General features: G+C 50.1%; 1 protein-coding gene across 3 annotated transcripts in view; it reads left to right on the top strand.

Annotated features, from left to right (window-relative positions):
- CACNA1E (calcium voltage-gated channel subunit alpha1 E) overlaps window positions 1-27,825 on the top strand; it is a 210,875-nt gene that overhangs the window by 32,220 nt on the left and 150,830 nt on the right. For all 3 annotated transcript variants that reach the window (XM_065409006.1, XM_065409005.1, XM_065409003.1), the window contains exons 4-6: window positions 16,852-16,955; window positions 19,891-20,043; window positions 23,291-23,472. In XM_065409006.1, coding sequence (XP_065265078.1) covers window positions 16,852-16,955; window positions 19,891-20,043; window positions 23,291-23,472 — 439 coding nt within the window. The remainder of the gene's footprint in view (window positions 1-16,851; window positions 16,956-19,890; window positions 20,044-23,290; window positions 23,473-27,825) is intronic.

Below are 27,825 nucleotides of genomic sequence, written 5' to 3'. Positions count from 1 at the left end.
TGAATGAATGGGGTCAGAGAGTCCCTGTGTGTGTCTCCCACACAGACATGACTGAGGCCATCTGGTTCCTGCAGTCTGAGTCTCTGCCACGTTCCTTTCTCAGCCCACGAGGCGACTGTAGAGACAACTGATTCTCTGTCGTCATCTCTGGGCTTGATCCTGAGTGGTGCTGGGCATCTGAAACTCCCATTGATGTGAATGGGACTTTCGACTCTTCTCAGAATCAGGCTGTCTTTCTGTTGCTGAGCAATGCTTTACCTGCCACCTTCCGTTCGGGCTTTTTAGGTACAAACCTGCAAGGTGTTCGAGGGGAGGGGGGGTACTACTCCCACCAACTCTAGTGGGAGCTGAGGGCTCCTGGCACCATCTCCCAGGAGGCACTCGGCACCTTGCCGGATAGAGTTCTCTCAGAGCCAGCCAACGTGCTAGGAAGCTGGGAATGGGCAACAGGGGATGGATCACTTGATGATTACCTGTTCTGTTCATTCCCTCTGGGGCACCTGGCATTGGCCACTGTCGGCAGACAGGATACTGGACTAGATGGACCATTGGTTTGACCCAGTATGGTCATTCTCATTTTCTTAGCTTATCATTCACCTGGAAACACTTCCACTTTGTATCGTTCTGGCTGGCAGCTTGTCTGCCTGTCATTCCTCTCCTCCTTCCGTCCACTCTAACTATTTCTGGGTTAGACAGTCTGGACAGGCTCCCCAGTTCTGCATAACACCCCCCACCCGAAGCAGCTCTTATATTTAAAGCGGGTGAATGAGAGAATCTTTTTGCCTGCCAGTCGTGCCTGTGTTGTCTCGGGAGAGAATCAGAATCGTAGGACTGGAAGGGACCTCGAGAGGTCATTTAGGCCAGCTCCCTGCACTCATGGCAGGGCTAAGTATTATCTAGACCATCCCTGACAGGTGTTTGTCCAACCTGCTCTTAAAAATCTCCAATGACGGACATTCCACAACCACTCTAGGCAATTTATTCCAGTGCTTAACCACCCTGACAGAAAGTTTTTCCTAAACTGCCCTTGCTGCAATTTAAGCCCATTGCTTCTTGTCCTATCCTGAGAGGCTAACGAGAACAATTTATCTCCCTCCTCCTTGTAACAACCTTTTATGTACTTGAAAACTATATCATGTCCCCTCTCAGTCTTCTCTTCTCCAGACTAAACAAACCCAATTTTTCCAATCTTCCATCATAGGCCATGTTTTCTAGACCTTTAATCATTTTTGTTGATCTTCTCTGGACTTTTTCCAATTGGTCCACATCTTTCCTGAAATGTGGCACCCAGAAGTGGACACAGTACTCCAGTTGAGGCCTAATCAGAGTGAAGTAGAGTGGAAGAATTACTTCATGTGTCTTGCTTACAGCACTCCTGCTAATACATCCCAGAATGATGTTTGCTTTGTTTGCAACAGCGTTACACTGTTGACTCATATTTAGCTTGTGATCCACTATGACCCCAGACCCCTTTCCGCAGTACTCCTTCCTAGGCAGTCATCTCCCATTTTGTTTCCCAGATATGTTCTCTCCCCTAACCCTCCACTCCCAGTGTCCTGATGGAGAATGAGATCACGGGATAGGGCTGCACAGAGGGTCAGTCGCAAGTTTCCCTTTGGAAATATGAGCAATGAGGAGTGGCAAATGGTCCAGAGTCATCTGGAGAGGTAGGCAGAAAGGACCAGATGTGGGGAAATTCACCCTCTGCACAGCTGGTCCTGCCTCAGGGCAATTAACTCTTGACCCTGTCAGGCCAGCTCTGGGGACAGGTTTTCAGGGAGATCAGGACTGGGGTACAGTCCAGAAGCAGAGATGGGGGTTCAGGGAACAGAAGGGGCTGGTATCATAAGGCTGGTACCTGCAACAGGAACACACTGAGTTTAGAAGGCTCTTCTTTATTTTTAAATCCTGTAGGAGTTGGATTCCTCAGGTTACTAACATTGGGGGCCAGATCCTCAGCTGGTGCAAATCAGCCTTGCTCTACTGAAGTCGGCAGAGCTACACCAACTGCCTCTCCTGTGTTGTCCATGAGCTTCACGCCATCCCCACGCATCACCTCAGGCAGCGTTTTGAAATGTGTGGGCTGTTCGGAAATGAATCTCTGTCTCTTCTCCGCAGCCCCTTGTCTTCTGGGTTACCCTCCCCTACTTCACGGACCCACCAGACCTTATAGAAAACCTTAGGCCTCTTCTCTCCAAACCAGCACGCCCCATGCCATGGCCTCTGAGATTGCTGAGATGGGATTGAGGCCTGAATTCCTACGTGCTAGAAGTCGTAGGTCACACGGGGAGCTGAGTAGGAAGCAAAGCCCTCACGTCATGCCAGCAAGGAAGGAATAAAACCAAACTCTGTCCCTGTTCTCTGACTTCCATTTATTTGTGTTAATACAGACCTCTTCCCCTTAAGTCACAGGCTGCCAAGTGGCTGGTGGAAGCTTGGATCTGCTGACTGGATGGAGTTCTGATGAGGAACGTGACCCACGGGGGAAAGAGGTTAAAGGGTTTATTCCTAATCAGATGTCTGTATTGACAGACAGTATTTATTGCTAACTATAGGCTAAGTGTTAGAACTGGGCTCAGCCGGAGCATTGTAGCTAAACTCCCCTCAGGCTTTGGATCGGGATCTGAACATTGTGATCTAGGCCTGTCTCCTGACTCAGAGCTCACTGAAATCAAAGAGGCTCCCATTGAATTCATCAGGCTTTGGCCCAAACTCCGTAAGAGCTGCATGGAACACTGCAATTTTGGTTCACGTAGGTGCATCTGAATATTCCCTGTGGTTTGATCCATGTGGACTCTATGCCCCAGTTGTTGCTTTGAACTGTGGGTTCAAACAAGCTCCAGAGTGAAACTCAGTCAAAACCACTGTGTTTCTCTCTTAGTTTCAAAGTCTGACTCAATGCTGTGTGGTCTAAATATGTGCATCTCTGGGGCAGGGTGTAGGGTCGGGGGCGAGGTCGGGACACTGATTTACAGCCCTAATCTGTGAGGATTGGTTTTCTTGATAATGGATGTCTTTAGACCCTGGTTTGAGATATCCTTGCTACGCAGCATCTCGGAGAGCTGGCTTTAAAGCTGCCCCTGGTGCCAGCTCGAAGGAGGTATAATGAACTCCTTCAGATGCTGGGTGCGTCTCCTTGTTGGTGGAGACATCATGCTGGATGCAGCTGGCCCTCGGGAATGATTGCTGTGGGAGCAAAGGGCCTGTGCCTGGCTGCGCCTCTGGAGCGGGCTGGTGACTGTGCTGTTTGCGTTGGGGCTAGGCTCCAGTCTCCCTCGCAATTAGTTTAGGAGTTCACAGGATCATTTGTTTAAATAACATTGCACAAACATCAGCTCATGCAGCCAAATCCTTCATTATTAACAATGCGTTGTGCAGACAAGGCATCTTGGAGCTTAATGGCTTTAGGAGCCTAGCAGTATGGCGAGGAGGGGAGGCCTGGGGGATTTCATACCAATCAGTATCAGCCCAGTCCTCTGTAGGGTGTGATTCTGGGGGGTGGTAGTGCCCCTCTTGCTGGCATGTACACAGGGTGTTTTTGTGGAGAGAGAAGAGGGGGCTATCGCCTGGGTCCGTCATGCTTGTGGGAGGGGATAGTAATAAAGGGGCAGGCCTGAGAACAATGGAAGAGATTCAACCCAAGAGACCAGGGTCTGCCCCTGTGAACTGTGACCCCTCCCAGCATTCCCAGGGTCAGATCACCTGCCTGTCATCACAAGACCCAGCAACGGGGGCAGAGCACTAGGGATCGTTCAGTCCTGCTCCCCCTCCCCAGCACCTGCTGAGTACCAGACCCTAATGTCCTCCATGAGCTTGTGGGGGCTGGTTGCACAAGAGTCTGCATGGTGTTCTGAGACTTGATTTCCTTCTTTGCCATGCCCAAAGAAGGCTGTTCTCTTTTCTTGTGCCCTGCCCTGGTGGGGGTCACTGCTAGGGCTGAGAGGGTAGCTCAGTCTCTGTGCCCAGTCAGTCTTCTGCATCTCTGCTGAGGTCTTGTCTACACTGGGGTTTGCCCTGGCTTCAGCCATCACTGACCAACAATCAGTATAACAGCACTGGTGAACCTCTAGAGTATGTCTACACTGGAAGCACTACAGTGGCACAGCTGTAGGTTATTCTTCCATCACTGTGTAAATCTACCTCTATAAAAGACGGTAGCTAGACTTCTTCTGTCGACCTGTGTCTACACTGGCGCATAGGTCGGCTTAACTGCATCTCTCAGGGGAGTGAATTTTTCACATCTGGGAATGACGTAGCTAGGCGGGCCTAACTTTGTAGTGTAGACGGGCAAAGCTGCTATTTGCCCTGTTGGGGACCTTGGGAAACAGCATCAGTGCAAATCGTGGTTTATCCTGACACACTAGGGGTCAGCAGGGACTGAAATCAGGGCACCTGCCCCCAGTATAAACACAGCCAACCAGAAAGGTGCCAGTCGTGGTGTCCCTGTGATTTGGTCACCGGTGCACTGAGCCAACTAACTCATTGTACGTATGTTAATGAATAGTCATCAGGTGGCAGGAACCATCCTGGGCTTGATTTGCACCATCCCTCCAGAGGTCTGTCTGCTATAAATGATCTCCTAAACCCTCTTTAGGTGAAATTGGCACTCTCAAAAGTACAGGGTCCTGTTATCCGTGACTGAGCCAAAATGACTGTTGCCAAGCTCTAGTTAGACCTATGATATGCTTGAACTCCTCTGTTTTTAGTTTCCAGGATAGGAAGCACATGTGAAAAGTCCTGTTAGGAGGTGTAAAATTCACAGCCATTTTCACAGCTCACACAGGCTTGTTAATACATGGCTTTTTTAATTCTCTCAGAAAAGGTGAGATCAGCTGACACATTTGCAACATCACCAGCTTCATGAACAGGAACTTTCAGCAGGAGGATACTTCATTTTCACAGATGATCTGGAGCTGTGTGGATCAGAACTTCCCCGCAACTCAGGGGTGCTGAGAGCCAGGGTTTTGGTCCTCTTCCATACAGATGGCCTCTGGAACTCAAAGCCAGATCCAAACTCCCCCAAAATTCAGAGTTTGGGGTTGAGACGTTTCTATTGATTTGTTAAAGAAAAAAATGAACACAAGAATATTAATGTCTCTCTCCACAAACAAACAAACTCTTTACTGGAGCCCGTGGGAGCCCTGCCTCTGGGATACCTCTGGTACTGACCACCAGTTCAGTCTTTACAGTAGTAACCATATTTAGTGCTATGGTTTTGCATGTGAGAGAAGTGCCCTGTGAAGGGGGAGGGGAGGTGGCAACTGAAACCCATTTGCTCCTGTCTGAATGGTTTATGTTGGGGTTGGAATTCCTTGAACGTTGGGTGACCCTCGCCAGCATAATGCCCAGTACAGCCGTTCCTCACCAGCAAAACTGCCAGCAGTCTCAAGGCTGCTCTAAAATGTGCAGGAAGCTGAATTGCCCCAGGCTGGCTGCAGGACCAGTGGACGTAGCATCACCGTTGTACTACCTCTCCCCTGGCTTGCCAAGCAAAGCTCTAGTACATCTCAGCATCTAGCCTCAGGTGCTGTCACACCATGGTGCTGCATCCCCACATTGCATGAGCGTAAGTATATTGGATACATTGTAGCTGTGGGCAGTAGGCCTGGCCCACAGGGTATGGGATGGATGCTCCCCAAGCCCTGATTGCAGTGCTTTGCTCAGCAGTTTGTGCAGTTTCAAGCCAGCTCTCAAGCAGTACGCCTCTGAAGAAACTGGTCACTTTGCTGTTGACTGGGGTTAAAGTATCCAGATACAGAATAGCTAAGAGACTCTAAGAGGGTGCAGAGCCAATGGGGGTGACTGTCTCGGGAGCAGGCTGGCAATTCTGTGAGCCAGCCCTGTCAGCAGGTGTGGTTAAGGAGATGCTAAATGAATCTTGCTGACTCAGTGCTGCAGGTGTGGCTTGTTTATAGGTTTAATGGAAGAGGGAGTGGCCTTCTGTCTACAGAGATCTTGTATCTGAGGCAGAAAGGACCTAGGGTGTGGACTGACCAGTCCTGAGGTAGGAACCTAAGAGCAGTAGCCATGCCTGAAGACGAGGCTTCGGCTGAACATCATTTTATTTTTGTTAATAAAGTTGAACAAGGAAAGGTGAGCCTGGACTCTGCATAATGGGCTAGATCTCAGCTGGTGTAAATTGGTGTAGTTCCACTGAAGCTATTGTAATTCATTAATGTATACCAGCTGAAGATGTGGGCCCATTGTGTGGACTGTGTTTTAGGGCAGCTTGGGAAAGGTGCCTGCTACCAAGATGATCTCTGGACAACATAAAACAACATCTAGAGAGTATCAGAGGGGTAGCCGTGTTAGTCTGAATCTGTAAAAAGCAACAGAGGGTCCTGTGGCACCTTTAAGCCTAACAGAAGTATTGGGAGCATAAGCTTTCGTGGGTAAGAACCTCACTTCTTCAGATGCAAGTTCTTGCATCTGAAGAAGTGAGGTTCTTACCCACGAAAGCTTATGCTCCCAATAATTCTGTTAGGTTTAAAGGTGCCACAGGACCCTCTGTTGCTTTTAACATCTAGAGAGTCACTAGGCCATGGGGTACAACTTTATTGGCATTTCAGAGCTGAGGAGTAGTTCAAGAGGAATTTGATGATGAGACTGTTGGTGTAGGAATTGCATCCTTGGGGAAAAGGAGTAGGAACGTAGACAAATGTCAGTAATTTCCAGATGTTTACCTTTCCCTTCTGTTTAACTGTGTGAGTGGGTGAGCAGCTTGTTCACAAACAGTCATTTGAATTCTGAGTAGTTGTTTGTGTTGTCCATGCCCATACCCTCTCTTAGTCTTTCTTTGTGGAGATTCGCAGGAGTGGGATTTTATTTGCACAGATGTCTGGGGAATGTGAATTCACTCATCATTATTTTCTCTTCCCCTGTTCACATGTTTCAGTCAATCCAAGCAGGGACTGGTAGCAATGCCACGTGGTTTAAGTGAACAATCAGGAATAACATATAATGGAGAGTCCAAGTGAACAGTTTGCAAACATTCCCTAGCTGAAATTGGTTTGTCTGAAGTACTGGGCAAACATGTAATAATAATGGATCCATTTGCACAAACTGGGATTGACTCACCAGCAGAAAAAAAGGGCTAAATTAATCTGGTAATTTATTTGCAATGAATAATTTGACCCGCTCTATTCATTGTGAAGGAGCCTCCCTAGCAGAATAAGTGGCTGAGTAACCCTTGAGGGGCCTTTCCATTTCATTATAAATGTAATTTGCTCATTGGTCAGTTGACAATCCTGGAAATAATAATCTGAAAAGAAAATGGTAGTGAATCTCAGTGTGCAAATCTAATCAAGGAATATCTTTGTAGGTATCTCTTATCATATAGCCGACAACAGGGGCTGCCACCTGCCTGTTTTAAAATCATGTGCCTGTACTGAAACCCTTTGCAGGTAGATTTCCATCTATCTCGCTAACCCCTCTGCCTAATCCCAGGATAAGGATGAAAAGAATGTTGCCCTTATTCTTAGCTTTGCAATCAGGAGAAGGGAAGGAGAGGGGGAGACGGGTGTGTGAATAACTCATTTAAGGCTATGTCTACACTGCGCACCTTACACGGCATGGCTGTGCTGCTGCAGCCAAGCCATTGTAAGGTGCACTGTGTGGCCGATCTTTATCATCTGGAGAGAGCTCTCCCGGCGACAAAATAAAACCACCTCCATCAAGGAGTGGTAGCTTCATCGCCAAGAGCGCAGCTCCTGCCAACAAAGCACTGTCCACACCGGCGCTTTTCGTCACTAAAACGTTTGTTGTTCAGGTGGGCATAATGAGTAAAACTGGTGTCATAAATATAAAGGGAAGGGTAACAACCTTTATGTATGCAGTAACATAAAATCCCTCTTGGCCAGAGGTACAGAATCACTTACCTGTAAGGGGTTAATCAGTTCAATTAACCTAGTTGGCACCTGACCAGAAGGACCAATGGGGAAAGAAGATACTTTTAAATCTGGGGCGGGGGGGGGGGAAGGTTTTGTTTGTGCTCTCTTTGTGTGTGCCCTCTCGGACAGAGTGAGGGACCAGGGCAGGAAAAAACATCTCCTAAAAAGATCGTGAAATAATACATCTAAAATTACAGAAATTGTAAGTAATAGCAAGGAAATGCGTTAGATTATGTTTTGTTTTAGCTTGTGAATTTTCCCTATGCTAAGAGGTAATTTTATTCCTGTTTTGTAACTGGGGAGCAGAGTCAGAGGGGAATCCTTTGGGTTTTAAATCTTTTTATTTACCCTGTAAAGTTATCTTCCATCCTGATTTTGCAGGTGTGACTCTTTTACTTTTTTTTTTTTTAATAAAATTCTTCTTTTAAGAACCTGATTGATTTTCAGTGTCCTAAAAAAACAGGGATTTGGTCTGTGCTCACTTTGTTAACCTATTGGTTGGTATATTATTCTCAAGCCCCCTTCCCCCCCCAGAAAGGGGGCTTGGCGGCATATTTTGGGGGGGGGGGATAGGGCTCCAAGTGGCCCCTCCCTGAATGTTTGTTTAAATCACTTGGTGGTGGCAGCAATACCGTCCAAGGACAAGGAAAGGAATTTGTGCCTTCGGGAAGTTTTTAACCTAAGCTGGTGGAATATAAATTTAGGGGGTCTTTCATGCGGGTCCCCACATCTGTACCCCAGAGTTCAGAGTGGGTAGGGAACCCTGACAACTGGACACATGAGGCCTGACACTTTGTTTAGTCATTTCTGCCAGTGCAAAATGAAAGCAAATAGGGTGTGAAATGCTCCCAAATTAGAAATTTGCCCTTACTTGAACAGCTGTTAATGATTATCCAAGTGCAGGGCAGTGGGGTATCAGGAACAGGGATGTTTTTGTGTGTGTACAGCTGCACACTTAGATCCTGCTTCTGACCTCACAGACTTTGGTGTCAATATACTGAAGTACAGTAGATGCAGTTTGCACCAGAATAGAACTTGTGTGAGTGAGAGGAGAATCAAGCCTCCAGTCAATTTTCTTGTTTCCACAGAGCCCAGATTTGTTGATCTTCAGAGCACTTGTGAGACACTGATTTTTTTCTGTCTTTCCCCAAGCCGGTGGTTTGAATGGGATATTGAGGGGAAGAGCTTTATTTGTGGTGGGTCGAGAGCTTTGTTGCAATGAAACTTTTTATATACATTTTTGTTCTTAAGCAAAAGGGGCCTGACTTTTTTCTCCCTCACCCTGGGATAGAACAGGAGTAACAGCACTGAAATCATTGGGGCCAGGTCCTCAGCTGGTGCAAATCAGTGTCGCTCCATTGACTTCCATAGAGCATCGCCAATTTGCAGTAGGTGAGATCGACCCGATGGAATTACACTGGTGGAGGGTGATCAGAGTCAGGGCCAAAGAATGTGCAAGCACACAGTTACAGAGTGGAGCTTTCTAATTAAACTGAAATGCTGTAAATAAATAATCACCCAGTTGCGCACACAAAATATCAGATTTGCCAAGGCGTGTTTTTTCTGCCTGTGATTGCTCCCTAATCAGTTGCACTTTGCTCATTAGCCCCTCCTGCCTCTGCCCTCATTTGCATCATGCAAATAGATTCTCTCTGCTCTTTTCTCACCTGAAATCTTTTTTTCCTTTTCTTCAGGAGTTAAAAACTAACCCTTTGCCTGCATGGCCTATAAAACGCCTTCGCTCTCTTTTGTCAGTATGTGTGATGAAAAGTATGAGATCACTGGGATTCTTATAGACCAATCTGGCAGCTTTTTCAGATAACTTGGACTGTGAGATATAATTTTAGTTTGGGTCTCTGTCTAAAAATAAGGAATAATTATTGGTGCTTCAGCCTTGGATAAATTGTGTTTATTATAGCTGTTAGATAGAATTTAAATTGTTCTAAGGACATTGGAATTGCCAGACTGGATCAGACCAATGGTCCATCTACTCTAGTATCTCTCTCTAACAATGACGAGCACCAGATGCTTCAGAAGAAGGAGCAAGGAACCCCGTAATGAAAAGTTATGCAACAAGATGTCCATGGGAGACTAGGAAAGGAAAGTTCCTTCCTAACCCCAGGCAGTGATTGGTTGTTTTATATCCCAAAATACATGGGTTGATAGTCTATATACAGCTTAGTTCTAGCTTGTTTTCTATATTGCCTTAAACAGGTTTCCATGTTTTTCTATACTCAGGTTTGTTCCTTATTTCATTTTGGTGTATTTGGTACAATTGCTTGAGCTCTTTAAATTGTCTTTGTAACATTGCAGCAGCTTAGCATGGAAAAAAGGAAATAATAAAAAATAACCCAAAGAGGATTTTTCCCAAATGATTTCAGATTCAGATCTTGCCCTGAGTAATTTGATTTGTAGGAAATGGAGAACAAAATGTCATACAGATGAGATTCTTTTCAGTAAATCAGAATTGCATACACATGCAAATATGGATCAGTCTATATAATAAGGTTCCAATTAGAAGTAGTTTTGAAAAGCTTAATACATGATTAATAGATGTTGGGTAAATTTTTTTATAAATGCCTAAGTTTTAGGACTGTATTAAGTATTTAGGTGCCTAAAGATGCCGATAGGTGCCCAGTGGGATTGTCAAATAGGAAGATACCTTTGGCTCTGAAGTGCTTATGAAAATTGTACCTGTTGTAACATACTTGACTTGAGCGTGTGTTAGATGGTGACACACAGCTCAGTAGACGACATTATGGGAGTTCCTAAACTATGGTTCTAAAAAAACCGAGTGGTGTGTTGTATTCTAGTCTTGATTAGTCATTTACTGAGACGTCTCTGAATCATTTCTTAACCCTTTACAAAGGGAATCTTAATATCAAATGCGACCTAAATAGTCTCCGCCTAATGAGTGGAGATGAGCCAGAGGTACAAAGGTTCAAGTATGTTTGGATCTGGGGGGTTGGTTCACCCAGCTTTTGACTAATTCAAAAGTGCGTGTTCCGAGGGAGGCCACTCATTTTAGTCCCAAAGCTCCTGCATTCTGCACACATTTGGCATCTACTCGCTTTTATTTTTGAATAATATTTGTGCCAGAAACGAAGAACCATGAAGTGGAGGATCTAGAAATCATTATTTATACCCAGAGAAGAATCCTGCAACATTTGAAGTACCCTGAATGATTTTTGTTTCTGACCCTCATTTGAGTCTGCCACATGTTGCATCCCACCTCGGGCGTGGCAGATTGAGAGGTGCCTTGGACCCACTTTGGACTCAGTGCCTCCTTCGTGCTTGGAACAGCTCCCTGGTTAATGGTTGCCACACCCCATTCCTCACCTCCTTTAAGAAATGTCTAAATACCACCTCCTCTGGTGGTAACAACCACATGGATCTCTGTGTCAGTCCTGGTCCATGTGCCTTCTCTGATTTTAGACTGGGTGGGGGTCAATTCTTCACCTGGTACTGAACATCTCAACCAAAGTCTCTCTCTGCCTCTGTTTCCTCAACTGGAAAATAGGGGTAAGAACCTTTCTCTGCTTTGCAGGGGTGCTGGGAAGCTTAATTCATTCATTTATGTAAAGTGCTGTGAGATCCTCAGATGGAAGGGGTTACAGACATGCAAAGGAATATTCCTATTTGAGTGCGCTACTAATAATTAGAGATGGTCTTCAGAAATGGGTCAGAAACTTCTCCAGAGTTTGGGGGTGTTGAGATGGGGATCCATGGGTTTGGAGACAAGTATACGCTTGCATGCTGGAATGGATGCTCAAGAGCCTGTTCAGCAATTTATCTGAGAGATCCAATCATTTCTTTACTCTTAAGTGGCACCTGTTGTGAATATCAAAGTCTGTGCAAGGGCAGTTGCATACTCCATTGGGTGTCGACTCTCTGCTTTTGTGTGTGTAGTGCAAGCTCATCTTTCTGACAGTCAGACCCTAGAAGGAAAAATACCCAGGGTGATCCTTTCGATTGCAAGCAGATTTCAGAGCTGTCTGCTACTCGGCACATCAGGTGTCTTGCTTAAATAATCTGTTCAAGCCTGCTCTGAAATGATCCATGGGCCCCACACTCCCAAGTGGGGACAGTGAGTATTTCACATTGCCATAAGAGAATCCCTCTCTTAGTCACTAATTGAGAGCAGTGTGTATCATCCTGATACAGGGTTTCCTCAGAGAAGGCTCATCTAAAGGTCCCCAATGCTTCAAATAAATTGGGGTTAATTTACGGCTTTGTGTCAAAAGTATTCTATATAGGTTCTTATACTGCACTCATCCCTGTAGTATCTGAGTGCCTTCCAATAGTGTTTCTGTTAGAGAAGGCCGGGGAAAGAAATGCACTTTGTGCTGGGAGCACAAAGTGGGGAGGTTTGCCATGGTCCTTTGTTCCTGGGTGAGTTCAAGTCACAGTCTCAGACTGGTCCCTGAGGAAGTTCTGGTTCCTGCCCAGACTAGCTTTACCCTTGTGGCAAAGAGTTCCATTGTGCCCCATGATATAGATGGTCTTTTAGATACCCTGGGACAAAGCTGCTGAGAACCCTGCAGATAAGACCCTTGAACTTGATTTCATGTTCTATGGGAAGTCGGCGTAGGGAGCAGAGGACAGGTTTGATGTGCTCATGGTGGCCTGTGTTGATGACGAGATGCACCGCAGTGTTCAGTAGCACTGGAATTCCCTAAGCACTGCGGGCTTCCTGCCCAGGTATATCACACTGCTGTTGTCCAGCCGACAGGTGGGTGTCACCGAGGCTGCGTCTTTGTCTACTGGGATGCAGGTTCAGATAGTTTAGGTGTAAAACTGTATCAAACTTGGTGGTTTCACATTGGGTTTTGCTTGGACATTTGAGGCTCATTCGGACCCCAAAAGTTGCAGGCATGTGAGGCTGAAGGAAAGGTTCTTCGGTACCCCTGCAACCTAAAGCATGGATTTGGTACAGCTCTAAAATGCATGATAAGTTGGCCAGAGTGTAACACTAGAATTCCTTCTGCAGGAGAAGTGGAGAGCCAGCCGTGACTGCCTGGGCTCTAGTTTCCAGTCAAAGGAAGGGGAGAAATCTCAGCTTCTCTGCCTGCCCCCTCCTAGATACTGTACTACAGTGCAACCACAACTTACAATGTCTATTGATTTTGACTTTACAGCCAGTTTAACAAAGCAGCCATCCTGGGCTTCTAGGCACCCTTGACTTAATTAAGGCCCCCATTCAGTGAGATATTTACACCTGTGTCTAATTGTAGTCAATGTGGCGACTCACTTAAAATAAGGTACGTGCATAGGTGCCTTGCTGAACTGGGGGCTAAACGCACAGTGTCAAAACAGGCAAAAGCCAGCAGCTCCCGTCCCCTTCAAACTGGAAAATAGCCAAGCAGAGATGAAATGAACCCCAAACTGTATCCGACCTCAGCTCCTGTCATGCCCTTCCTTTCTCAAATACCTGTGGGGGGGGGGGAGGGGAGGAGGCTACCAGCATGCCAACAGAGTGGAGCTGTTGTGGATCAGGGGAGGTGAGTGCACGGGGTGAGGACCTCTCCAGGAAACACCCTCTAAGAAACTCCTCTTTCTGTAGGAGTATTGGATCAGAGGAGAGGTGCAGGTCCCAAACCTCTTAGTTCTCTGGGCTTTAAAGCAAGGACTCACAGTGCAAACCCACCTCCTCCTCTAGAGGATGAGGGGAGCCCATAACCACCCAAAGAGCAACAGCTGGCCACATCTCTGCCAGGTCCAGGCCTCTGCATAATGCAGCATGTCACCACTATGACTGTGGGAGGTTGGAAAGCAAGGCCCATTAAACACACACATGCCATCCTCATCAGAAGCTGCCTGGCTATTTGCCACCTCCCTGGCTTTGTTCCAGCTCCCTTCTCTGAGCAGTCTAGACCGGATGTTTTCCAGTCTCTCTCGTTTGTTTGCTATCAAGGTTTTCTGGAAACCATAACATTAGAATCCTCTTCAGGTTTTTTAAAATGGCCTTCGTACGCCTTTGCTGTGGAGCCTCTAGGGCAGAGCGGGAGGTGCTAGGGAGGCATTGTGGGAGACCCCAGCGGCAGGAGAGACTCCATGGGTAGGGCACAGTGGGGAAGTCCAGAGAAGGATCTGGGCCAATAAGGCCTGTTGATGGCGGCTGAAGGGGGAGCATCGGGCAGAGCGCGATAGGGTGCTTTGGGAGTGGACTAAAGGCTGTGTCGGTCAGGCATGGTGGGGATGGCTGGGGTTACATGGCGAGGAGGGAGTGCTAGTGGAGAAGTCTGGGAATGGCTGCGGGACGTGTTTGGGGGGCAGAAGTTTCCTTGGGCAGGAGATGCAGGGATGGACAAGTCTAACATGGGGAGACAAAGTTTCTTGGTGGCTCATTTCTCTGTAGCCTGAAGCCAACCCCTTTGCTCTCTCCTTCACTCCCAGTTCCCACCTGCTTCCCACTCTGTTTTCCCTTTGTCCCCTCTTGCTACTCATTTTTCTGTTCCTGTCTTCCTCCTCATTTTGCCCCTGTGGCAAGGTCTGCTACCTGATCCCTCCCCACTGCTCCTTGGGCTTTCTCCCTCGCTCCGCAACTCTGGTGTCAAGTCCTGCCTTTCGCTACTCCATGTCCTCTCCTCCCATTTTTCTCCTACGACACCCTCCCTGAGGCTCCCTGTGTTCCACCAGATCTTCCCTTTTCACGGCTGCCTGGTTTCTCATCCAAATTCCCTCCCTGGGGCGTGTTTGGAGGGGAGGAGGACTAGTCATGACAGCAGAAGTGCACCCACCCCCAGGGTGGGAAGGGGAGGCTGTCTCTAGCCTGGGGCCACATGCAGCATGTCTGGCCCCTGATGGAGCAGCTGAAGCCGGGTTCTGGTTGTGGGAGGGTAAGGGGATCCTTTGTTCAGCCACGCATGTGGTAGGAGCCTATGGATCTTACCATGATTCTGGATGGGATATTGTGGGATTAGGTGGCCAGGCATGAGACTGTCGGACCAGAACACCACCGCTGCAGCCATCTCCCAGATTAAGCAGGCGCCTGGCTCAGATTTTTCTCCTGGTGCTTGTCACCCCTTTCGAATCCAGTATGATAAACAGAAAGGGAGAAAAATCAGATGCAATGAGCTATTTTGATGATGTTAGATCATTTCTCCTGTCTGTGTATCCTAGGAAACAGAACTCTGGTTACTGAAGGGGGTAGGTTTGTACCTACTGTACATGGGGGGGGGGGGGGGAGAGAAGAGAGAGAGAGAGAGAAGATTGCTAATTGCGCAGCACACAAGAGACCTAGCACAGAGCTGCTCTGGCCTGTAATTAGGTGAATTAGTGGAACAATGACCCAGTTTTTGGATTGCTGCAAACAGCTCTGAGGTCACTGCCTCCTCCTGCCCCACTCTCCATCTGTCTTCCCTGCTTGCCTCCCTCCTCCTTCTAAAACATCCTGGGCAGCCTTGTGAGCTCTATGTCTGTCAGGACCCCAGCTCTGCCCCTAGGTGCCCTCAGCCAGCAGGAGCCAGGGCTGAGCAGTCCTGGCTTTCCAGCACTACTGTTGTGGTTGACCCTTGGGTGGGGTTGCTCAAGAGGGAATCCCCACCACCTCCTCTTGCCTACCTGTGAAAGTCTAATTCCAGCCTGGCCCTCCATCTTGCCTTGTGACACGCAGCACCCACGATCCAGCCTGGCACTGCCAGTCACACCCGTGCGGAGCGTGCCATCTGGGGTCAACACAGCTGAGGCCGGGTGGGTATATAACTTCCCTGCAGAAGGAACCCATCCCAGTTGTTGCTTCCCCTGCCCACCCTGATTGCTGATTACATTTTAATTCTTAAGTCTCCTCTCCATCCTTGTCCTGCTGTTCTGTGGCACTGCCAGGTTCAGGGAGCCTGGTACCTTGAGCCTTCGGAGCATTAATCCTGAGACGTGTCGCTAACCACCCGGCAAAGACTCTGAGCTTCTGAGTGCTGTCTCTGCTCCAGACTGATAGTGCCCTGGAGAGAGATTAAATTGATCCCAAGAAGACAAAGTACAGATCTGAAGAGCACCATCCCGGCAGTCTAAAAACCCAGAGCATAATTACATAGCATTGCTAATGGTTAAAGCAGCTGGGCGTGAATCGCGGGGCCTGGTTCTCCATGGCCATGCACTGTGATCACTTGCTTCTGTGCAAAGCGGGTGTCCAACATTACCTGTCTGATTTGGGGGTGTTTTGCGCACACTTTGCACAGATGTAAATGGCTGCATGAGCTGAAAAGCAGCAGTGAATCAGGCACATGTTGTGCTCTAGTGTATGGCTGGTTGGGCCCACTGAACTCAGAGACTGCGTGTGACTCCTGGCACTGATCGAGGGCCTGATCCTTGCTCCAGCAGCCACCTGGGGTTGGTCTGCTAGTGAAAAAACAGACTTAATTGGCGCCCTATGCATTCCCTTTGTGATGTAGTGCTGGCAGCTGCTGGGCCACCCCTCCTTGTTCTTGGTGTAGGGGGTGTGGTCAGGGAACTGCTATGTCTGGACGATCTCTTGCCTGTCTTAATGAATTTGGGGGGCTAACTTAAGTCAGCCTTGAGGCTGCTCTGAGTTGTGTCTTGGGACCCAACTGATGCTCAGCGGCTCCAGGAGCAGGGAGACATGAAGTTGGTTTAACATCCCCACCCCGTTCCTGAGCTGCACCTGATGCTGACCGGCCAACGCTGAGGACCTAAGCCAAAGGCTGAGTGTGACTCCTCACCTGGTGCAATGTGGGGTGGGTTGCATGGCACTGCACTCCGGCTGGGAATGCAGATCCTGGCACCAGGGTGTTTGTTTTAGTTATTGTCTTTATCACTCTGTAAACACTGCTAAGTTTAGACCCCAGCAATTGCTGCTGACTCACCGGAGGGTAAGGTGCGCCAGTTCAGGCTGTCAGATGCCTTGTCTGTGATGGCCTAGTCACGATGCCTCCCTCTCGCGGGCACGTTCGCACTGCCAGGTCTCTGTGGCTAATAACTCCACTTTCTCGTTGTCTGGCTGCAGCATCCTCGCCACGGCTGGAACTCACTTCAACACCCATGTGGACCTGCGGACCCTGAGGGCGGTGCGTGTGCTCAGGCCTCTGAAGCTCGTCTCAGGCATTCCCAGTAAGTTCGGTCTCCTACTCTTTGGCGGAGCACATGAGTTGTGTATGTCCCTCGGGCTTGGGAAGCACTCATGCCACCACTGGAGACAGAGGGTGAAATCCTGGCCTTATGGAAGTCAACGGTAAAACTCCCATGGACTTCAGAGGGACCATGATTTCACCAGCAATATTTTCCAACAGGGAGGAGTGCACCCTCTCCTAGCTTTCTACAGGAGAGGTGCCATTGTTGATGTGGAAGGGAGAGGGGTAAACTCAGCGTGCAAAGATTTGGGGCCCACCCCTGCATCTAGATCAGGGGCCACACAGAGGTGTTTGGGGGGCCAGGGGTAAATTCTGAAACTAAGCTCCCGCCCTTTCCAAAAAATTACCACTGAGGGGATGCTGTGGGGGGGTGGGAGTGTAGTGGTGGTGTTAGAGTGAGCACGCCCTGCTCTCAACCCGCAGAAGTGGCTTGGTTCCCATGCTGTGGGGATGGGCCTGGCTCCCCATGCTGGGCGTTGCGACCTGGCACACAAGGTTTGGCCCTGCTGCCCCACTGTTGTGATGGCGGGGCTGCTGGGCCAAACAAGGGTCACCAGGCCAAACCTGAGTGGCTCAGTGACCCCTCACACCAAGTCACAGCGCCCCATGGTTTGGTGGCCCTCTCAAGCTGGGGGAGGGCTGGGGAAATTGCCCCTTTTGCCTCCCCCTGTCCCTTCTGCCCCAGGAAGCCCTGATCTAGAACAAGGCTGAATGCTCTTTGGTGGAGCACAACTGGGAATCCCAGGATTCACAAAGGCCAGAGACTCTAATTCCACTCCCATCCCAGAAGGCAGCGGGTGGATTCCTCCAGGGCTGTGGTTAGGTATTTCCTCTCTCCCTCCCTTTACACAGTGGGATAAGTAAAGGAATCAGTCTATTGGTGCCCCTGATCCACCCCCGTCCTGGGCCCTGAATGTACAGCTTGCTGGGTTAATAAACAGGGGTGGGACGGGGGCAGGGAGGGGGACTGTGAGTAAGTGCCTGAGGCTCCCCCTTCTGACGAGAGACCTCTGGGAAGCAAGGAATTTGGTCACGAGCAGAATGGCCTCAATGGGACTGGATGTGACTTGGTTTATGGTCGCAGGGATTTGTCATGGGATATGACGCCTTCCACCTCTTGCTCACCGGGTGGTAGGGTGACCAGACGTCCCGATAAAATCGGGACCATCCTGATATTTCGGTGTCTGTCCCGCGTCCCGACCGATCTTTGGTCGGGACACAATTTGTCCCGATATCCACCGGCAGCACTACTGGGGTTTTTTTTTTTTTGCTCTCTCCCCCCCCCCCCCCCCCCCCCCCACCAAGTGTCCCAATATTTTCTTCCCCTCATCTGGTCACCCTACCGGGTGGCCTCTCTCCCCTGCATACTGTATAAGTCAATTTCCATCTGAGAGCTGGTCAGTGGTCTATGTAAGATGGTCCTGGCCCAGATCCTAGTGCACAGAGGGCCATGTCACAGGATCCACCCTCCCGCGAGTGGTTCTCTTGACAGCCTCAAGAGAGAGGCCGGGAGCTTTGTAGTCACAGAGACTGAGCCTCTCATCTCTTCCTCAAAGATGGTCGCGCAGTTGCAGGGCAATAGTGGGAGAGATTTTCTGTGCCCCTCATCTTTCCCATCTCAGTCTGGCACTTTTCACCAGGACAAAATCCACTCTTTAAAATATGAATTTGACAGCAAGCCAGCACTTGTGGTCCCTGCTCAGGAGAGCCCTGAAATGGGAGAACAGGTCAGGAGCGAGGTGCTGTGACAGAGCTGGGTGTGGAGAACATACACTGTTGCATTTGGCCCACAGCATGCCTAGCTCCTGGCACTGCCGTCAGCACTCCTCTTGCCCTGTCAAAGTCAGGTGGGGAAAATTCTTAACCTCCCTTTCTGCAAGGTACTTGGCAAAACTCTTTGTGCTCCCGATGGCTTTCCCCCATTGTTATCCAAAGTGAATGCACGGGTGGGCAGTGTAGAGGGAAGCAGTCAAAGGCCACACACAGCATGGGAGCCATGTAGGATGTGCACTTACCTGTTGTACATGCACAAATGCGTGCATTTGGATGCACAAACTAGATATCTGCACATGGACACTGGCGGCTGTGCGTGCAGTTTCTTGATTTTCTTTCACAAACAGTTGCATGCAGGTGTGCTTTTGCAGTGGCTATTGGGTGATTTTTCATCCGTTGCGGCGGGACTTTGAAATGTGGTCCTACCTGTTTACCTTGGAGTTGCCACTCGGGAGGCAAATCCGAACGAGTAGCGGATGTTTTTATATGGTAGCACCTTGAGTCTCCACCTTAAATCAGGGCTCCATTGTGCTGGGTTCTGCACAATACAAAGTAAGAGACTATCCTTGCCCTGAAGAGCTTTCAATCTAAATAAACAATACAAACATGGGGTTGAGGGTAAACTGAGGCAAACACAGGTGAACTGACTTGCCTGTGGTCATGCAGCAAGCACTGCCAGGAATAGAACCCATCCTGAATCCATTGTCCTGTCCACTAGCTCATGCTGCTCTTCTAAGGGAAAAGTTCTCCTCTCTGATCCTCCCTGCATTCTCTATCGCCCATTCTACCCTTGCTCCTGGAGCAGAAGTCTGTAGATCTCAGTGGAAATTCCATAGGCGGAATATGCCCAGAGAGAGCTGCAGTGGAGAGAAAAAAGTTGCCAAAAACCCAGAAGTCGATGCTGGGCGGTTATGGGAGTGGCAAATGGGAGGAGACTATATTCAAATTCCCAAGCCTATTTGGCAAAGGTTTCTTCACTCTGTGCTTTGCCTGGTCCCATTTGGCAGATTACTGATCCTTCACCATCTCTGTAGCTCACCATCCTCCTCTCCTGTAGGGAGAGGGAGAGATGTCGTCTCTGCTGTTCACTGGGCAAGGTGGTGGGAGGGTCAGTGAGCTGTGTCCTCTCTCCTCTTCCCCAGGCTTACAGATCGTGTTGAAGTCCATCATGAAGGCCATGGTGCCCCTTCTCCAGATAGGCCTCCTGCTCTTTTTCGCTATTCTGATGTTCGCCATCATCGGCCTGGAGTTCTACAGCGGGAAACTGCACCGAGCTTGCTACACGAATAATTCAGGTAGGCAGGATGCCATCCCACTCTGTCTGTTGTGCATGGCAAGCTGTTGTGAGCGATGCCCTTCTCAGCTCCGATGAGTTGGTTTACTGTGCATGAGCCACTCTGTGGCCTTGCCACGCTGAACCCCAGCTTGTCTGGTTCAGGCTGCAGCAAGGCATAAGCCATGCTGCGGGATGCAGGTGGCATGGTGGCATTGACACTTAAGACTGTAACACACAACTGTCACCACACGATGACAATGGCTGAGAAAAGACTGAGCTGCTAGTCCCTGGTGCATGGTGGGGAGAAATTCCATTTCCACACAATGCCCGCTGGAATCAGAGTCAGGCGGTCTCAGGGGTCACTCCCTGTTCTCGCTGCTATGTTCCTGTTGGAGCTCTGGGCTCAGTGATTTCCTCTCTTCTTTTACTGAACGCCACACTCTGTCGTCCTCTCCGTGAGCCTGCTATCAGCCAGGGAGGGTGGCAGTAAGGTAGAGCTGGTTGCAAACGTTCACGGTTAGAAAAATGTCAGCCAAAACAGATTTGTCTTGACTATATTTCCCATTTTCTGGCCCGCTCTCCAGTGGGGATGGAGAGATGGGTTGGTTTTGTAATAGATTCCAGCCAAGGATAACCTTACTGTGAGATAATGGGCAGCTTCACCAGCCAGGGATGGTAAATACAAACAATTATAAGTCACTTCTAGTAGGGTTACCATATTTCCACAATCAAAAAAGAGGATACTGGGGGGGGGGAAGCTCCGCCCTAGCCCCGCCCCCACCCACTCCCTCCCACTTCCCACCCCCTGACTGCCCCCCTCAGAACCCCAACCCCCCCTGCTTCTTGTCCCCTGACTGCCCCCTGCTGAGAACCCCCCACCCTAACTGCCCCCCAGGACCCTACCTGTCCCCTGACTGCCCCGACCCTTATCCACTCGCATGGGTGGCAGGGTTGTAGAAATTTTGGTGGTGCCCAGAACCCACCCACCCCCACCTGCCTAAGGCTCTGGGAGGGGGGTTGGGTGGGGGGAGGAGGTCTGGGGTGCAGGTCCTGGGCTGGGGATTAGGGTGCAGGAGGGGTGCAGAGTGCAGGTTCTGGGATAGAGTTTGGGTGCTGGGTGCAGGCTCTGGGCTGGGGCAGGGGGTGGGTGTGCAGGAGGGGGTGAGGGGTTCAGGCTCTGGGATGGAGTTTGGGGGTGGGAGGCGGTGCAAAGGGAGGGGGTACAGGCTTTGGGAGGGAGTTTGAGGGCAGGAGGGGGTGTGTGGGAAGGGGGGAGGGGGTTTGGGAGGGAATTTGGGGATAGGAGGGGATGCAGGGGTGAGGGCTGTGGGTCTGAGGATGAGGGGTTCATGATGCAGGAGGGGGCTCAGGGATGGAGCAGAGGATTAGGGTGCGGGGGGATGAGGACTGGGGCTGAGGGGTTTGGGGCGTTGGAGAGACTCAGGGCTAGGGTGGAAGGGCAGGGTAAGGGCAGCCTGTCTTCCCATTAATGGATGGGGGACGCTAGGACCCGGGGGCAGCAGACAGCAGTTGCTGCTGGCTCTGGCAATACAAGCAGGGAAGGGAGAGGCAGGCAGGGAGGGGAGGGTGTCCACGGGGGGGGGGCGGGGACGCGCGGAGGGGAGGTGGCAGGTGGAGTCCGGGGACCCATCCAATACTCCCCCGCTCCCTGACTGCCCCCCCCACCGGACTCCCCTTACCATTCTGGCTCCACGTGTTTGCAAAACACGCTGCCCGGTGGGTTGGTTTGTGCGTTACACAGGGCTGCAGACAGAGGGAGGGGGGAGCAGGGGCGGGCTCTGCCTGCTGGAGGCCAATGGGAGCGGTTTAATCGGCCGAGCTGCCCAATCAGCAGCCGCACTCTGCATGGAAGGGAGGGAGGGAGGCGAGGGAGAAAAAAAACCCGGACATTTTAACCTTGTTACCAATTCCTCCTGGATGGCTATTTAGAGACGCAAAAGCCGGACATGTCCGGGGAAATACAGACGGATGGTAACCCTACTTCTAGTCTCTTTCCTCAGGGCGTAACAAAGTAAAATCCAGCTAAGAACAAAGCAACTCAATCCCCTCTCAACAGCCCTTCCAGGCTCAGCCCTCCTCTTTCCCCATATTGCCCTCAGGCTATCCCTTAATATAGTTCCCAAAAGCTGATTCTCTGGTCACGTGACCTCTGGACTCTCAGTCCTTCCTAGAGAACTATGTTTCCCGGAATGCCAGCTCTTAAAGGGCCCAAGGACCATAATGGGCCCACATGTGCTCTGAGGCCCAGTGACTGATGTTGTTATGAGTGGTTTCTATCAGTCAAAACCATCCCCAATATCTGTCTTGTCTTCACATCCAATACCAGCTGATGTCATTTAAAGAGAGAGGGTTCCCATTCCTGAGACTTAGCATGGGCAACTGTAAGTGTTCCAAAAATCATGAATAAGGACTCAGAAATCATGAGAGTGGCATACAAATCATTTATTTAAAATAAGAATAATAATACAATGTGGATTCTACTTGCTTTGGGTTTTTCACCCTCTTGGGTTCACTTGAGTCACATTTTCAAGATTTTCTTCACAGTTATAAGGGCTAGAAACTTGCTTTACAAAAAAACCCTGAGATGCTCAAGTAATCACAGGATTCCAGGAGCTGGGGCTTTAAGGAAAACACCAAGCATCATGAGACTCGCCACGAAGTCATGAGGGTTGACAATACTTCAATACAGAGAAGAAAAGCCGCCTCTTTATTATTATTAGTTGTGCCCACTGTGTACTAGCTGCTTTCTAGACAGGCAAGAAGGGAGAGGTCCCTCCCCCAAGGAGTTCACAGCCCAAGGTTTGGGGGGGAATGGGACAAAACATACTGACATATGTCAACACAACCAGCCATCCCTGCTCAGGAGGTGCCAAATCCAGAAGGCCCAGCATTGTTTCAGGTCAGGAGTGAGGTGCATTAAAAGAGGCATGTGGGCTCTGGGGCTGCAGTAGCAAGAAGTGCTTCAGGTCAAGCCCGAGATGTATTGGCAGAGCATTGAGGGTCAGAAAGTGTGGGAGTAAATCGGGGGGACTGGAAAATCATGGTACTGCAGGTCAGGATTCCATGAACATTCCAGTGACCTAATGTCCCCCCATATGTGAAAGCTTTAATAACACAGCTGGATGCTCGTCCCACCTCGCCTTCCACTGGCTATCCGGGCTGGGCTCTGTCTGCTTCTCTGCATCTTCTCCTCCGCCCGTCCCTGATCTCTGTGCCCTCCGGGCACTGTTTTTTTGTGATTGCAGGTGAACTGGAAGAACTGGATCCCCCACATCCATGTGGGGTGCAGGGATGCCCCTCGGGTTACGAGTGCAAGGAGTGGATTGGTCCCAACGACGGGATCACTCAGTTTGACAACATCCTCTTTGCTGTGTTGACCGTCTTCCAGTGCATTACCATGGAAGGGTGGACCACAGTGCTGTACAATGTGAGTGAGGCTGCAGTGGTGCACTGTGCTCTTGGGAGCTCCGCAGGTTGGAGAAGCAGAAGTGTGTTTTTCCTGGCTGTGGAGCTCTCTGTGCTCCAAGGTCTCCTGTTTGGGCTGATGATGGAAACGGGGCTGCTCGTTAGTGGTAGGATGTACAATTACGGGTGAGCGCAGGCTGGACTCAGTTCTGGTTCCACTGCACATCTGGGTACCTTTGAGAAGGAGGAAAAACTAATTAATTAGAGAGGCACGTGCGACTTTGCACTCATCGGTGGTTGGATTTGTGACATGTTGCAAAGAGCTGGTTAAATGGCAAAGACCTGTCCCCTGTGCTGGCTCTAAGGAACCTTCAGTTGAGGGTGGGGCTTTTGGAAAAGTGGGTGGGATCAGAGTCAGCCCTACACATCATTTCCTCCCCCACCCCTTCCTGCAACCAGCACACCATGAGCACATTTCATGGCACAATTTATCCCCAGTCCCAGTCCTAGTGGAACAAACAGACCTGCAGTCACTGCATATGCGAAACTTCATTGAAGATTGCAGCTGCAGTGCCATGACTGTAGATGTGCTTCACTGCGCTCGGCAAGGGCTGGAATTCAATAACACGTGCAGCCTCCTGTGAGTGGAGCGATAATTGCATTAGCCGTGCTGCTTCACTGGAGAGCAGGAGAGGGGGTTGTGCGATGATGACACAGGGGATTTTGTGCCTTACACATTTGTGGAGCAGGTTCCTTGATGCGCTGATGAAGCTGCCAGAGTTTTGAGGTTGTTTCTTTGTAAGGGAGCTGTTACTGTCAAATGTTAGATACTGACAGCGTCTCAGGTGGTGTTGCGACCAGTGTGTCTTGTGGGGTTGGGGTTTTACGTATGGGTTTTAAGGTATGGATTAGAAACAACTGGGCCAGATGGGGATAGCTCAGTGGTTTGAGCATTGGCCTGCTAAACCCAGGGTTGTGAGCTCAATTCTTGAGGGGGCCATTTGAGGATTTAGTTGGGGATTGGTCCTGTTTTGAGCAGGGGGTTAGACTAGATGAGGTCCCTTCCAACCCTGATATTCTATTATTCTATCCCTGGTGTAATTTCTGCTGACAGCAGGGATGTTTATGTCCCATTTTGTCTAGCCCATACAGAAGTTTGTAGAAAGGCATGTATCACGGGGAGATCTGGGAATAGCAAACCCCAGTGACTGGAGAGCAGCACATCATGCAAACTCTGCTGCCTGGATGCAGAGGTGCCCTTAGTTTGAATGTGTATTTTGTCAGCAGAGTTGCTAAACTAAGCCTATGGCGGCAAAAGACACAATACGGCCTATCCAAACTTTAGAAGGGTCCTAGTCCATGTATATAAGACACAGGGCTTTTCTGGGAGGGAATAAGCAGTTGAGTGTGTGTGGGGATTGCAGAGGACTGGGTAAAACAAACACGGCAGGAAAACAAAGAGATAGTAAGTTAAATCCACAAAGGGGCTTTGTTCTTCCTCCTTCTAAGAAGCTCTTCAGTGTCTGGAATTCTCTTCCCTGGAAGGGAGTGGCAGAATCCACCTTCCTGGGATTTAAGACGGAAAATTTTCTTGGACACCAGTGGTGTCTCAGGGTATAAATGGGATTACAGGCTTAACTGTAGTGATGGCTGCCCACGCAGAACTGACTAGGAGGTGGAATGAGATTTTCTCCCACAGAAAGCCTTGAGGGGGTTTTTCCGTTCCTTTGAAGCATTTAAATAGGAGCTGCCTGTTAGAATTATTTAGCCGTCTCCCACACAATGTCCTGCAATAGCATGGGAAGATCAGGGTGAATGCTGGATCTTAGTGTGTTGCTCTCTTGTGTGTGTGGCTCTCACTCTGTGATGCACGCACATATGAGAGATTGAGCTAATGTACAGATAAGATATACATATTCCTCCTACACACAGCTTGAGCTTGATAGGGAATGTGCCTCTCTGCCTCTTAGCCTATTGTTCATTTAGGAATATTGAGACTGCAGCACATCTCTGTCCCCCTGCCTATCTCACTAGCCTTTGTGCTCTGCAATCTTGTTTTCTGCTCAAAGCCTTGCTCTTATTCTCAGTGCATGTACATGCACAGCTCCTCTTGCTGCCTTTGGCACATTAGTAGCTTACCCTCTGTGTAAGTCAAGCGTTTAGTTTAAATGCCTCTCATGCCCAATCCATCCTTCTCTTCTCCTGGCGCACTCCCTTCCTGAACTGATTTTGTTTCTCTAGAAGTCCTCAGGATTGTATGCCCCTCTAATTCTTGCCCTCTTTTGCGCCTCTTTCCTAATGAATGCAGCCAACCTGGCTCTCCTAACCTCTCCACATGGCCTTGTACATAACACCATAGACCTTTTATCTGCTTCAGGACTGTGTCCAATTGTCTTTACTAATCCTCTTGTAACAAGGCACCTAAAACAGAGACCACTACTTCAGCTGCCCCCGCAGCCGTTTCTGTGCTGCCCTTGTGATAACTAAGTTCTTCTTCAAGTGATTGCTCACGTCCATTCAACTTAGGGGTGTGTGCTCGCCACATGCACCGGTGCCGGAAGCTTTTCCCTCAGCAGTATCTGTGGGGGACTGGCTCTGGTGCCCCCTGGAGTGGCACGTGTATGCTGCAGCATATAGGGCACCACCGGCCCTCTCCACCCTCAGTTCCTTCTTGCCGCCAGTGACGGTGCATGGAACTTGTCCGCTTCAGCTAGAGCTGTTGCGTTTCATTCATTCGAACTCATTTGCCTCTTGCAAATATTACTGTATATAGTTTCCCTCTAGTTTAGTTCAACCTGTTTGTTAGGTTAGAGACTTAGTAGGTCCCTAAAGGGACTTTGCCTTGGGCATGCCCCGGTCCCCAGGCTTTAAACCCTGCAATTGCTGTAAAGGGCCCAGGCCCTTTAGCGATCCACATAATAGGTGTTTACGGTGCGTGGGCGAAGTCACATTAGTGACAAGTGCAAAATCTGCAAGTCCTTCAAGCCCAGGACGAAGAAGGAGCTTGACATTCGTTTGAAGGTGCTCCTGATGGAGTATGCCCTTACCCCGATGCCGGAGCAGCAGTCCGATTCAGCGCAGAGCACTGTGACCTTGGTGTGCAGCGCCCCGCCGGTACCGTCTACGAGCCGGTACCAGTCTCCTTCTGTGGCTCCAGCCAAGAATCCCAGGAAGACAGGGCGAGGAAGGTCTCCAGTTTCCTGCAAGGGAAAGGACAAGTCTGGGGTGGACCAAGGCCCTGTCTCGGGTGCCTCTTCACCCGCTTGGGGATCCCGGGCCCCAGCTCAGGTCGAGCAGTGTAGCCCAGCCCGCTCCTCGCCGGCTACCCTGGATAGCGGCGGAGGTCCTCGTCAGCTCCGGGTGCTGTCCACGGCAGAGGCCCTCCAAGCGACGCAGGACATTATGTACCTCCTGGTGCCACCCATTCCGGCACCTGCGGGGTCCCGGTCCCAGGATAAACCCACATTGGGACCATCACAGTCTCCACCTTTCTGGCAGTGCTCCCCGTCACGGGGGACATCCCACCAATGATCATCTTCTCGTAGCTGACATGCTTCTGACCGTGATGGGCAGAAGGTTCATAGCCCCATCTGGTCTCCAGACCTAGGACAAGGGCAGAGAGGCTCGAGGCGTGGCTCGCCAGTAACCGGGCGCAGACCTCTGAAGGAACGCACCTCCTGGCAGGAGTTTCGGAGTTGGCTCCCGGAATCTCCGTGGCACCGGTACCGCTCCAGGGACAGGTCGAGAGACCAACTGTACCGTTCTCCGGACCGTTGCCAATCCCCCAGGGTGGCGGCAGCACGTGCGGCTACATCTTCACGACGCCAAGCCTGCTCTAGTTCCTGATCCCGCTCCACATCCCGCGCCCGCTCCTCAAGTGTGAGGCGTAGAACGCCAGCCCAGGTGCCATCGTGGATCCACCTAGCATCACCGGTCACCGAGGCCCTGATCCAAGTGCTTTTCGAGGTCAGCCAGATCCAACTCTGGGAGGGGCGACCGGTACCAATCAGGACAGAGCCACCAATCAGCCCCGTCCTGGTCGCAGGGGAGTGACCGTTCGGGCTCTGGCTCAGGTTTGGAGCAAGGTTCCCTGGCAGCAGGACAGGCTCTGGCACCTACGGTGCAGACTACGTCGGCGGCACCGCAGCCGGACCCATGGCCTCAGGCTCTGTGGCCGGCACAGTGGTACCCATGGGGCTTCACTCAGCCCTCCCAGGCCGCCCGCTCGGTGTCCGGAGCTTCGGAGAGCCCGGCTACCACCCTCTTCCGCCCCCCACCCACTCAAGAGGCTTCGTCTGAAGGCACCCACAGGCACAGGAGGAAGTGGGCGAGCAAGCCCCCAGACTACCTAGGGGTGCGGAGGACCCCTTGGTAC

This window comes from Emys orbicularis, chromosome 8, assembly GCF_028017835.1.
Source record: "Emys orbicularis isolate rEmyOrb1 chromosome 8, rEmyOrb1.hap1, whole genome shotgun sequence".
NCBI classification, from domain to species: domain Eukaryota; kingdom Metazoa; phylum Chordata; order Testudines; family Emydidae; genus Emys; species Emys orbicularis.
The sequence above is the reverse complement of the archived record's forward strand: the minus strand, read 5'-3'. Positions and strand labels throughout refer to the sequence as shown.